Source organism: Rhinolophus ferrumequinum, chromosome 2, assembly GCF_004115265.2.
Source record: "Rhinolophus ferrumequinum isolate MPI-CBG mRhiFer1 chromosome 2, mRhiFer1_v1.p, whole genome shotgun sequence".
Classification (NCBI taxonomy): domain Eukaryota; kingdom Metazoa; phylum Chordata; class Mammalia; order Chiroptera; family Rhinolophidae; genus Rhinolophus; species Rhinolophus ferrumequinum.
Genome location: NC_046285.1, coordinates 107,678,450 through 107,691,520, shown reverse-complemented (window position 1 = coordinate 107,691,520; position 13,071 = coordinate 107,678,450). Strand labels below are relative to the sequence as shown.

General features: G+C 53.9%; 1 protein-coding gene across 1 annotated transcript in view; it reads left to right on the top strand.

Annotated features, from left to right (window-relative positions):
- The window catches only part of TSPEAR (thrombospondin type laminin G domain and EAR repeats), a 115,211-nt gene extending 106,287 nt beyond the window's left edge, over positions 1 to 8,924 (top strand). Inside the window, exons 10-12 of the mRNA XM_033091318.1 lie at positions 2,646 to 2,833; positions 5,141 to 5,242; positions 8,397 to 8,924. Coding sequence (XP_032947209.1) covers positions 2,646 to 2,833; positions 5,141 to 5,242; positions 8,397 to 8,550 — 444 coding nt within the window. The 3' untranslated portion in view covers positions 8,551 to 8,924. The remainder of the gene's footprint in view (positions 1 to 2,645; positions 2,834 to 5,140; positions 5,243 to 8,396) is intronic.
- Positions 8,925 to 13,071: the final 4,147 nt, after the last annotated feature.

Here is a 13,071-nt window from a genome sequence, read left to right as displayed (position 1 = left end):
TGCTGCAGACTCTCTACCCTCTCAGCTCCCAGTGGGAGGAGCCCGGCCTCTGGCTGAGGGCACAGGTGTTGGCCCCACTCTCTGGGGCTTCTGGCAGCCTGGTGTGGGGACGAGGGGTCATTGACAGCCAGTGACGGTGACCCAGCGAGGCCCCATTCAGGTCTCTGCCAGCCTGGGGACAGATAAAATACAGGATACCCGGTTCAATTTGAATTTCACAGAAACAATGAATAGCTTTTTAGTAAAAGCATGCCCCGAGTATTGCATGGGATACATAGACAGAAAAATCCTTGTTTCTCTGGAATTCGCGTGGAATGGAGGGGCCTGTATTTGCTGTCTCAGGACCCTGACCTGGCCGAGCACACAGAGCAGAGGTAGGATGACAGCCCCTGCGCCAGGCTCTCCTGGACCCTCCTCCATCCAGACCTAAGTGGCGCTGGCCACGTTCTGCTCCCTCCTTCCCACCTCGGGACTCTTCTCCTAGTGCTCCCTCCACAGCCCCCATCTGTTCGCCCTCCATGCTGGGGCTCAGGATAAGTGAGCAGTCTTAGAATCGAGTAACTCAGAGCTGAAGGAAACTCTGACGATCTGAAGAGGCCCTCTCAGACAGCTGCTTGTTCCTGCACTGTGAGGGCGTGCCCGTGTGCACATGTGCATGTGAGGTGTGTGTGTGTGCATGAGTGTGCACACAGGTATGTCCATGTGTATGCACATGTGTGCACGCAGCTGTGTGCATTTACATGTATGCATGCAGACGTGCGTTTACATGTGTCACGTAGGTGTGTGCACTTACGTGTGTGCACATGTGTTTGGTTTCCCACTGACGGGGTTTGCCCAGCATGGGTCTGAGGAGCCCGTGATCTAACAGTCTGATATCTCCTGTTTGGTTTCTGCCAAGTTACAGCTGGCATGTGTGTAACTCTCCGTACCGCATGGATCTTCATCCTCTGTGAAGCGGTCACAGAGCAGAGGGTGCTGAAGGTCCCTCGCCCCCCAGTGTCTCTGAGCCCACTCAGAAGTTGTGGGGTGGCCCTGGGGGCAGGATGTGTGAGGAGAGGACACGCTAATCCAGGCCTCAGCCAAGCTTCTGGCTCCAGTGAGGGGACAGTGACCGCCAGGTGTCCTTGTCCTAGTGTCTTACTTTTAGCTTAAACTGACTTGTTTCCGCTCCCCAGGACGGGTCCACACCTGTTTCTAGGGCCCTGGCTCTGAGCCCAGGTTTAGGGGCCCCCCAGGAATGTTCTCAGCCAGCAGACAGGCCCGCTGGACTGGGGGGCAATGGCGCCCTCTGCTGGGCATGGAGAAAACACCGCCAAGTCTGGCCAGACTTTTTTTTCTTTCTAATACCTGCCACCCACCAGCCAGGCCCCCAGACAGGCAGGGGCCAAGCAGATGGGCCAGGCGGCACACCCTGAATTTAAAAGCATGGAAATGACGTGCAAGTGGGTGACTGGCGTGCCAGGGACAGGGAGCGTCCTCAGAGGAGACGTCAGATAAGCACATGTTGAGGGTCACGTCATCCACCTCCCAACCATGTTCTGCCTGCTCTCGGCCCTTCTCCAGAACCTTTGGGTGCTGTGTTTAACCATCCAGAGCATACAATTGCAGCTCAGCCTGACAGAAAGTCAGGAGGCTAAATATCTAAAGACAATTTCAAATGCTTCTGCTGCCCTCACCAGCCTGGGGGGACAGAAGGAGTCAGCTCAACCCCCCTCTGCTCAAGTAGGAACTGAGACACCAGCTGCCCCCACAGGCTGTGGTCCGCGGCCCCCAAGAGCGTTTGCACACTCTTGTGTCAGCCACAGGCCCCTGCGACAAGGGGCTGCCACGTTCTCCCTCTCCCACTGTGGCCTGTCGTCCTGTGTGGTCACCTGCCCAACCTCTGCCTGCACCTGCCCCTTGTTTTCCCAGGAAAACGTCTCCTTTCGTTTCTGTCCTCCCCCTCTCTCCTCAGGGCTCAGGCCAGGGCCTAGGTCTGGCTTTCTCCGGTCCTCTCCCTCTCTATGCACACACACCACCATTACCCCGAGATGCTGGCCATAAACTGGACATGAACAGGATGTGGGCTTCACATGCAAATCCACTCGTGCAGCTTGAGGTCTGAGGCAAAGCCTCTGCAGCTGGCCATCTGTGCAGAAGTCCAGTCCTGCCCTGCACACCTCACCCTTAAGGGTGACAAGTGATATACGCAGGGACAGCGTGCACAGGAGCTCAGAGATGGGACTGTCGAAGGAGCCAAAGGAGAACCTCAGGCAGAGATAGCACATAGTAAGAAACACGGAGCCACCTAGGGGTTGCTTCGGAGTCCAGAGCCAGAATGGAGAAAGCAGGGAGGGCTCCCTGGAAGAGGTGTTGTGGCAGCTGGACCTCACAGGATGGACAGCACTGGGGTGTGGGGAAGTGGGTGGCACTGAGGACTAAGAAGCAGTCACTGCAGCTGGCACAGTTCAGGGAGAGGCACAGTTGGCACTCAGGTGCATAAAGGGCAGTAGTGGTGGATGGGAAAGTGAGCCCCCGCCATCTGGGCTGGGGGCACCCGTGGCTGCACCACCGTGTGTGGGAGTCAGATGGTGCCTCTGGCGCCACTTGGCCATTTCTGCGGGTCTCTTTTCACACGTGCTCTCTGCAACGCCTTCGCCCCCCAGACGTTCGGTGCCGCGGACTGGGAAGTTTTCCGCATCGGAGACAGGATTTTCCTCGCGGTCGCCAACAGTCACAGCTACGACGTGGAAATGCAAGTGCAAAACGACTCCTATGTCATCAACTCTGTCATCTACGAGCTGAATGTCAGCGCACAGATGTTTGTCAAGTTCCAGGAGATCACCACCTGCAGGTCAGTGGCTGAGGCCGGTGGCTGCTTAAACGGGCAGGCGAGGGGGGTTGGGCACAGCGTCACATCAGCTCCTTGCCTCCTCCCCACCTCATGCTCGGTCCGCGGTGCAGATCGCTGCCTGCAGCCCTTGGAGGTGTGGTGTGGCCTGTGTTGCAAACCTTCTCCAGGGCCAGCTCAGTGGTTCTGTGGCTTTGTCATCTGGGCTCTCATGGCTCTCAAATGGTGTGGTTGGTTGGTTGGTTACAATTCAGTGATGTATTAAAGTCACAGATATGTGAAACCATCCCCGTAGCTAACTTTAGAGCTTCCGTCGCCTTAAAAAGAAAGCCCCTTCCTTTAGCCCCTTCCCCACACCCCAAGCCCCTGGCACCACCGTCGGCCTCCTGTCCTGCTGGATGTCCCTATGATGGACGTTCCTATGAAGGGATATGTACCCTGTGGCCTCTTTCCCTCAGCATCACGTTTCCAAGGTCCCTCCAGCTGTGTACATGTCATTGCGTCACTCCTTGTTCGGCCAAAGGATATGCGTCATCCAGATACACCACATCTCATTCACCCAGCTGTCTGCTGATGGACGTGTGGGTCGTTTCCACCTTTTGGCCACATGGTGTGGTTCTGAGGATAAAAGTATACCTCAGATTACTGTCAGGGCCACCACCATTATGCCACTTCAAGGAAGAACGTGGCCACTCTGCACCCCGTCTCCCTTCTGCGCTAAGCCAGGCCGGCCTCTGATTTCAGGCAGCGGAGTCAGAACTGCGGTTTGCATCTTGTCCACGGCCTTGCTTTCAGAAGCCAGTTACAACTGGAGGCATGACGCACGTGGAACCACACGCTGTCCCACCGCCCACAGCTGCCCCTCACAGGCCGTTCCTCACTGACCACGGTTGTGGCCACCTCTTTAGAGCTGAATCATAACTGGCCATGGCTGGAAGCAGCCCAAGACGTCTGGCCAACGGAAGAAGGAAGGAGTGAGGGGCCCCAAAGCCCTGCTGGCCTCGGCCTGCCCCTTCGTGTCCCCAGGTACCTCCTGGGTCCCTCATTCCTGGGGTCCTGTCTGAGCACCCTGCTCTAGGCCAGCACGTCAGTTCCCCACAGGGAAGGAACCCAGGGTGGCCTTCTGCCACCTGGCAGGCCACAGCCCTGAGGCTACCAGATGCAGATGCACTGGCCTGGCCTTCGCATCTGAGGAAATCCTGCTAGCTGTGTGGCTTTGGTCTCTGTTTTCTCATCTGTAAAGTGGGCACAGGACCTGCAGTCATCAGAGAGGCAATGAGGGGGCCATGGGCTGACGGCCCAGAGGGGCCTCCTTGAGGGACAGGGTTCTGGGGAGTTCTTCCAGGAGCCACTAGTCAGATCCCTCGAACTGAGCGTCTCTGAGCACAAACGCCCCCTTAGCAAATCCAGGGTACTTGTCTAAGACAGAACCCAGCGTGTTGGGTTGCAACAAGGAACAAAACTTCCAAGTGGAGGAGAGTGTGTCTGTGTCAGCCCCTGACCAGTGTCTGGGGAGGAACTGGGGGCAAACGGGTGACCTCACTGCCCATGTCCTCAAGGTCCCGCCTCCAGGGTGCTGCGAGCCCTCAGGGAGCGACCCTGAGCTGGGGACTGCTCTCTGGTTGTTGCCACCTCTTCCCAGTGAAAGACTTTGCACCCATTTCAGAGCGGCACCATCCACACTTGCTACCCAGGTATCCGAGGATGGAGGAGGGAGAAGCAGAGGGGGTCCCTGCACACAGTGGGACATCACTCAGCCCTCAAGGGGAAGGACATTCTGACACCTGCTCCTCCATGGATGGATCTGGAGGGCATTCGCTGAGTGACATAGCCTCGTGTGAAATACGTCACAAATGACCAATACTGTGTGGTTCCACTGACGGGAGCTGCCCGACGAGGCAAACTCAGAGACAGGAAGTGGATGGTGGGGGCCAGGTGCTGGTGGGGGGATGGGGAGCTCGTGTTGAATGGGGACGGAGTTTCGTTTGGGGAGATGGAAAGTTCTGGAGACGATGTGGTGATGGTTGTGCAGTAATGACAACGTTAGCACTGGACTGTGCATTCAAAAAAGGTTACCTTTTATATTATACATGTTTTACCACAGTTATAAACTTGAAACAATTGTTTTTAAGTGAACCACTACTTGCATTTCCCTGGAATAGACCAACTCCCTGTGTGGCTGAGAAAATCGCCCTCCTCAGATTTGGGGATTAGGAGAATTGGCTGGAAGCCAGCCCTGAGCCCTGGTGGAGCCAAGGGCTCCCTCCTGTGCTAACGCCCGCCCCCTAACCCTGTCCCCTGCTCCCACAGTGCTCTGGACTGGGAGTTTTTCTCAGTGGGAGAAGATTACTTCCTGGTGGTGGCCAACTCCTTCGATGGAAATACCTTCTTGGTAAACAGTATTATTTACAGGTAAAGTGCTGCGAAGGCCTAACCCTTCCTCCCCACCTGCTTCACCCGGGTGGGCCCACCTTCCCCCGCCCGGTGACCAGGCTCAGAGTGAGTCAAAACCTCGGGCCCGGGGGGTTGCCGGGCGCACCTGCGGGCTGGCCACATGTGGGTCCTGCCCCTGGGGTAGCCAGGGGACCAGTGGTCAGGCTGCTGTTCAGGAGTTGGAGTCTGGCCGGGAGGTAGTATGTGGACACAGTAATTTGAGAGTTGTTGACACTTTACTCTCTAAGTTCCCTCCGGGAAGCTGATAGGTCTCTCCTCCATCGGGACAGTTTAGTGTCCTCACTGTGGCACCCTTGTCAAATTCACCTCGGGGGTTTCTCCCTATTGTAAGCACAACGCCTGGAGCCTTTCATTTTCATTGCCAGCTGCTTCTTGTGACAATTGATTTTTGTGTCTAGCCACCTGACAAAATGATCTTATCAGTTCTGATAGTTTTCTGAAGCAGTTTGTGGGAGGGTATAAGAATATCACTGCCTCTGCGAATAAAAGCACCTTCGCCTCTTTACTTTAAATCTCTTTACTGTTTATCTAGTTTTCTTTTTTCTTTTTTTGAGGCTGCCCCCCCTTTTTTTGAAAAGATTTTATTGGGGAAGGGGAACAGGACTTTATTGGGGAACAGTGTGTACTTCCAGGACTTTTTCCAAGTCAAGTTGTTGTCCTTTCAGTCTTACTTGTGGAGGATGCAGCTCAGCTCCAGGTCCAGTTGCCATTGTTAGTTGCAGGGGGTGCAGCCCACCATCCCTTGTGGGAGTTGAACCGGCAACTTTGTGGTTGAGAGCCCACTGGCCCATGTGGGAATCGAACCGGCAGCCTTCGACATTAGGCGCACGGAGCTCCAACCGCCTGAGCCACCTGGCCGGCCCTAGTTTTCTTAATCAGCTAGAAATTCCAAAACAACCTTGACTAGTTCTGCCAAAGGCCAACAGAGCTGCCTTGATGATTTAATGAGAGCAAGCTGAGCGTCACATGGCCTGACGGGACGTGAGCAGTCGTGTGCCATCCTGTGGTTCCCTGTGGAGTTCCTAGTGCAGGACGTGGCCCCTGGGTCTCTGTTACTCTGTTGGGTAATGATTTGTGAGAGGTTTCGTCGAATTCCAGGGACTAAAGCCGCTGGATGTGTAATTACTTAATATACCACTGGCTGCCAATCATATATGGTCAAGATTTTTGCATCTTTAATGGAAAATGAAGTTCTCTGTGGTTTTCTTTTGGGGCCTTACCTTTCTTTATCTAGTTCGATATAAAGCATAACTTAATACAGAGGGTGCCAAAAAAAATATATATATATATATATATATATATATACATTTGAAAAAGGAAAACACTATTAAAATTGTAATATTATATACTGATAATGGAAGATGAGTACAAGTCATATATATACACTTTTTTGGCACCCCCGGTAGATACAGGCTGCAGTTTTCTACCTATCCCTGTCGGCTGGGATAGTTTCAATAGTAAAATTGATTTATCTATTTTCTTTACGATTAGGTTAAATTCGGTTATAATGCCATCTGGGCCTGGTCCCTTCCTAATAGTGTTTCGGAAACAGCTTGTCCAATTTCCCCCATGGCTATTGGTTTAATCAGGTTTTCCATCTCTTCTTAAGACAATTTTGGTCATCCATGTTTTACTAGAAAAACCATCAGTTTTCTTTAGACTTTCTAATTTACTTCTGTAGAGGTTTCCAACATGACAAATTTTAAAATTCATGAGGAAGAATACATTTTCAAAGATAGCCAAGAAAATTTGAAAAGGAAGAATAGTGAAGGAGGTCCTGACAGCATGTAAATAAAGCAAAGTGACTTTCATCAGAAATAAATCTATAGGTGAAATAGAATACAGTCTAGGAGAAAGCCAACAGTTTACGGTCATTTAACGTGATAAATGTTGTATTTCAATTCAATGAAAAAAGTATGGACTACTTAATAAAATAATTTCATATAATTTTCTGTCCATCTGGAAGAAAATGAAGCTATAACCCTGCTTCATGTTTTCTACAAAACTAAATAAGGATTAAAATCTAAATGTAAAAAGTTAAGATGATTTTGTATAACCTCAAAGTTACACAAGAAGATGTGGAAATCTTAAATAAGGCTGAAAATAGGTCATCAGGCTGACGACCTAAATTTCAACGTTTTAAATGGAAAAAGACATCCTATTCAAAATGAAAACACAAACTGTTTACCACACACGATCGAAAAGGAACCCCTACAAAGTAATAAAAGATTTTTTTTCAACTTGGGAAAATTGTCAAAAGATATGAGCAGGCATTTTCAGAAGAAGAAATGAAAAATGTGAATAAACAGATTAGAAGTTGTTTTTCTCAAAGCGCAAGGATGACCCATTTTCTTTCCTCCATCCATTTGGAAGCGGTGCATGGAATTGGGGAGGGGGACGGCCCTTTCTCATCTGGACAGGAATCACTCCAGCCTTTTCAGAAAGTGGTCTAGAAAAATGTTAAAATTGGAGCTACTTGTGCCTTTGATCCAGGCGTCCTGCTGTGGGGATTCCACTTTAGGAAAATGGAACCACCTGTCCATAAATCCCTTTTGAAGGCAAAACCCAGAAACCGCTGACCCTGCAGCTGTCAGAACCACGACCGGGTTCCAGATCCGAACTGGGGTGCTGGATCCACAGAGCAGTGTGTGGGGAGCCGCTTGGGGTGCTGTGTCCCATGTGGGGCAGTGTGTGTTTGAGCACGTGTGGGAGGACATCCGCTTGGCCCTGCAGTTAACCCACTGAACCGCCAGGACCCCTTCCTACCCCCACCCCTCCCTTTGGGGCTGCCCCGAGGGCACTCTGGGCTGGGGGCAGGATCCTGGGTGGATATGAGGAGCTGCAGAGTCGTGGACAGGGCGAACCTCGGGCCTCAGTTTCCCTCTTTGCAGGTTCCTGGCCCAGCTCTGATTATAACGGGGCAGCTTGTGCAGCTGGGGCCGCGAGGCCCCTCCATGCCAAGCCCAGGGGAGAGGAGCACAGAAGGGTGGGATGGGGGCCTTGGGGTGGGGGAGCAGCCCAGACGTGCAGGCAGCTTCTCCCCTCCTTGCGAGCAGCAGGTACAAGCCTTCCCCGCGTGCTCGTCCCCAAGGCTGATGTGTCTCTCCCGCAGGTGGCAGGGGTACGAAGGCTTCGTGGCTGTGCACAGCCTCCCAACCTTCGGCTGCAGGGACTGGGAAGCCTTCCGCACCGCGGCCGGCTCCTACCTCGTCTACTCCAGCGCCAAGGAACCCCTCTCCCGGGTGCTGAGGCTCAGGACGGGCTGACAGGCCCTGGGTCCCCAGGGACACCACCTGCCGGCTCTACCCAGAATGCCGCCCAAGAAGCCCCGGAACCTCTGGAGGGACAAGCTGGGGCAGCTTGGCTTCCAGAGCCGTCCTTGGCCCTTGTCCAGTAGGGGACGTCACCTCTCTGCCCTGATGGCCATTGTAGCTGGACACAGCGGCTCATGGGCGTTAGGGCAGAGCCCAGAGCTGCCCTGTAGGGAATTTGCTTTAAAGGAAAAGTTCATACAATTGTTTACCTCAAAGGCTGCGGGGCGTCGAGGCCTGGCCAGTGCGCCCGTCCAAGCCCAGGTGGGGAGCAGGCCTGATGCGTTCGGCATATCTCGTTCCATCTATTTATTATGCTCTGTCTGTACCGAAATATATTTATGACGCTCTTTACAAAGAGCACGCTGTTTCTGTGTGTTTCTGGCGGGGCCTCGACTGCTGGCAAGTGCGTCACAGGCCTTAGGGACATGACCTTGGGTCCCTAATCACCAGTGTGGGCAGCGGAAGGTGCCTCTCCTCTGCAGAGATGTCGTCTGTGGCCTCAGTTTATCCAGGAATGCAGTGAGCATAGGGTTAGATCAGAAATCCCAAGCAGTGCTGGCACGTGTCCTGTCTCCTCCCCAAGGCCGCACCCACGGGAGACCCCATGTTCAGTGGGGCGATCGTGCCTCTGCAGCCTGGCTGCCGCCCCGGGCACTGCAGCTGGTGGGTGTGCAGGATGCATCCTTGGGGCCCACGCTCGCTCAGCTCCTCCCTCCCTGCCCAATGCCCCCGACCTTACACCGGGCAGAGGCCTCCTGCCTCCCTGGGAAGGCTGCCGGGCAGACACGACACCAGCCTGGGGACCTGGCTGGGGAAGGTGGGGCGATGCCAGCCCACCGGCAGGTCTCCATGGTGGGGTGTTGGGGGGGGCTCCGTGCCAGAGGCTTTGCTGGAAGGCCTGTGAGGTCCACACAGCCAGGAGACCATGGGTGGTAGCCAGGCCAGGCCCACTCCACTGTCCACTCTGGGTGGGGCGGGGGGGCTGGAGCTCGGCAGCACCAAGGCCCCAGGCTCGGTGAACACTCTGCTGTTTCCATTTCAAAATTCTCAGCGACTTTTGCCCAAGGTCACATGCCAGGGCACAGTCCTGAGTCTCTGTGCCCTGAGTCCTGGGTCTCCGTGGCTGGGTCCCTGTGTTCGGGTCCACGTGAGGACGAGGTAGGCCCACCGGCCAGGTAGGAGCCCAGGCCGAGCCTCCCGCTCCTTAGTGCAGCCAAACTGGGGATTCTCAAGTCTGGGTCCTCGTGATTCCCAAATGGTGAGCTTTTTCTAGAGCCTCCTTCAGGCCAATAAGTGGGCCATGTGCCTTGGGCAGGGCTGGGGCTGACCTCTGACTAGGATGTCCCCTTCTCAGGGAGAACAGCAGAGGGCCAGGAGTGGTGTGGGGTGGGGTCTCGGGCCAGGCCAGGGCCCTGTGAGAGAGGTCCCGGGCTCGGGCATCCAGCAGATAGACCCACAGGTGCGGACCCCCATGTATGCACTCAGTGTTCTGGAGAAAGCGGATATGCCCCTTACTCCAAGTCAGACCTGCTGCGCAGCCCCCATGTCCCTGCTGTCAGTGTACCTGCAGCCTGGCCGTGTCCCTGCCCTTGCCAGCCAGGGGCCCCCACGTGTGGGCCCGGTGGGTTATGGTGACAGCCGTACATCAGCTGGTCCCAGGAGGACGGGCCGAGGGTGCCAGACAAAATGCAGGATTGCGGATTAACTCGAATTGCTGAGGAACAAGGAATACTTTTAATGTAAATGCATATATGTAAATATACGTCCCAACTATCACCTGGAAGGGCCCTAAAGCTCTGCTTGCTGCTCACCTGAAACTCAGATCCAGGTGGGCGTCCTGTACTTGGATTGGCTCCATCTGCCTACTCTCCCTAAGAGAGGAGTGGGGCACCAGACGCACCTCTTGGGGTCTGCTGGGAGTGGGGGGCAGTCCTGATTGTAACTGGGATTTGAGGCAGGGTCTGAGCAGCCGTGAGAAGAGGGGCCAAAGGAAGATCATGGCCCGGGGAGACCTGCAGGGTTGATGGGGGACGGTGGCCTGTCATTTTGGCACTCATCCCACAGGAGGATCCCCCAGAAGTGCCGCCAGAGGTAGGTTATCCATCCAGGCCGGGGAGGCCACCTAGGCCGGAGCACGGTGGGGGGCCTCCGAGACCCCAGCCCCTACGCCTGGGACACCTGGTTTATGGGTCACCTTGCACGGGGTGCTTGGTGAGAGGGACACTGAAGTCGGCGGACTTGGGGAAGCAGAAGACACTCCCCACGGTGGGCCTCCCTTGTGAGGAGAAGGCCTGTGGGACAAAAGACCGGCCTCCCGAGCCAGGGGGCTTCCCCAGCAGACACCCTGAGATGGAGCTGCACCACCGTCTCCCCGGGGGCCCCCCGGCCCCCCGCAGCCTCCCCAGCTCCCTGAGCCGACTGCTCACAGTAAGTCTCTTCTCCCTGTCCGCACACTTGCTGGATGGCACACGGCTCTCACACAGGACAAGGCACTCAGGCGGCAGGACGGCTGGGTTTAGTCCCAGGAGCCTTGCTTTATCCGTGGGGGAGGGGCAAACTGGGACTGTCACACGCCCTCCAAGGCTGCTCTCTCCCTGGGGTGACCCGGACATCTGCCGGCTTTCTCTCTGCCCCGAGGGTGTCACTGCGGGGTCTGGCCTGCCGTGGGGAAAGGGGGACTAGCACCGGGAGGAAGGAGACCCACGACGCAGACTGCAAACCCAGAGGCACACGCAGGGAGGCATCTGCTCGGGACTTCTGCGATGACACGGTGCCACACGACCTCGGCACAGTACCCAGTCTCCATTCTCCTGGCTGGAAACAAAAATCGTAAACAAGACTTGTTTAAATTATGAATGCAAGACGAGGGGGAAGCAGAGAACATTGAAATATTTACATCTCTTCAAGTGAGCTCCCTGGTTTTTGTCCTGCTGGTAAACGTTCACTAGGCGGCATGAGGTTCCGTGTGAATTTGCGTATGATGTGACGTCATGGCACATTCTTGTCATTTTAACAAGCATGTTGTCCTTCCTGTGGCAATGCCCCGACTCCGAGCCCGGCGCCTTTGTTAATTCCCGGGAATTCTTCTGCACGGTCCTCACTGTGATAAACGACGCTGTGAGAACATCTTTGTACAAACTGCATTTTTCTTTGGAGTTGCTTCTTCGGGGTCGTGATTTCCTGGAGAAATACAGTCCAGGGCAGTGTGTGCTTCTCTCCTGACTGCCAGGGCTCCCTCCTGAGCCCTGAACAAGGCCAAGGACGGAGCCACCTGTTCCATCAGTCCTGCCAATCCTGGACTTCACCTGCTTCACAGTCTGACAGGTTAGGAAGTGTAGGGGTGGGGGCGTGCTGCCCAATCTTGTTGTCACCGTGGTCATGGCTCCTGGTCAGGGTTGCTGGACTTTTCCTGTAGGCACCACCAGCTCAGCCCCCGCCACACACACACACACACACACACACACACACACACACACACAATGCATGCACACACACACATCCAAACACATGCATACCACACATGCACACATACACACACACACCATCCAAACACATGCACACACACACCCCACATATGCATACATGCACACAAACCACACACATTCAAACACACACACACACACACACACACAGCTAATCAAAACCCCAAAGCCAGCCTTTGTAATGAATGAGTGACCCACCGAGCATCTCAAAGAATTAACACGGAAAAATATTTCGAAAGAGGGAAAGCTTGGCCCCGAGGTAGTAAATGATACTAAAATTATTAAACAATTCAACCTGGTTTCGGCATAATTTGGAAGAGTTAAAGTGACAGATGTTAGAAATCAAATGATTCTAGAGTACTTGTTTTTATTTGGAGGGAAATTTTCTAAAGGTGAAAACAATGTAAGTAAATGAAAATGGAAGAAAATGAGAAGGGAGGATATAGACCAGGGGTGTCCACACTGCGGCCCGCGGGCCAACTGCGGTCCATGATCCATTGTTAATTGGCCCACAGCAAATTCCAAAAATATATTTAGTTTACTTAAATAAACCAGGTGAGGCAATACTACTTCACCTCGAGTGAGTGGCCCGGCTGTTTGTGTGTTTTATCGCATCTGGCCCTTGGTGAAAACCGTTGAAAAAAGTTTGGACACCCCTGATCTAGACGATAGACGACGATAGATGATACATAGGTAGCTTGGTGGATAGGTATAAAATAGACAGACAGACAGGTAGATAGATATTTGTCAAATACACAATGTCAGTTTAAAACACAAGTAAGTAAAGGTGGCATACCAGCGTGCACTAATGTCGCTATTGGCACGCCCAAGGACAGGGTCACTGGAACGGCCAGTACCGCGGTCTGAGCTCGTACAAACCAGAACCGAGAGCAAAGAGCATGAGCAAATGTTCACAAAGGAGAAATCTCAATGGTGGAAAACAGACTGAACTTCTGACACGTTACACGCACACGTCACCAGTGAATGTCAC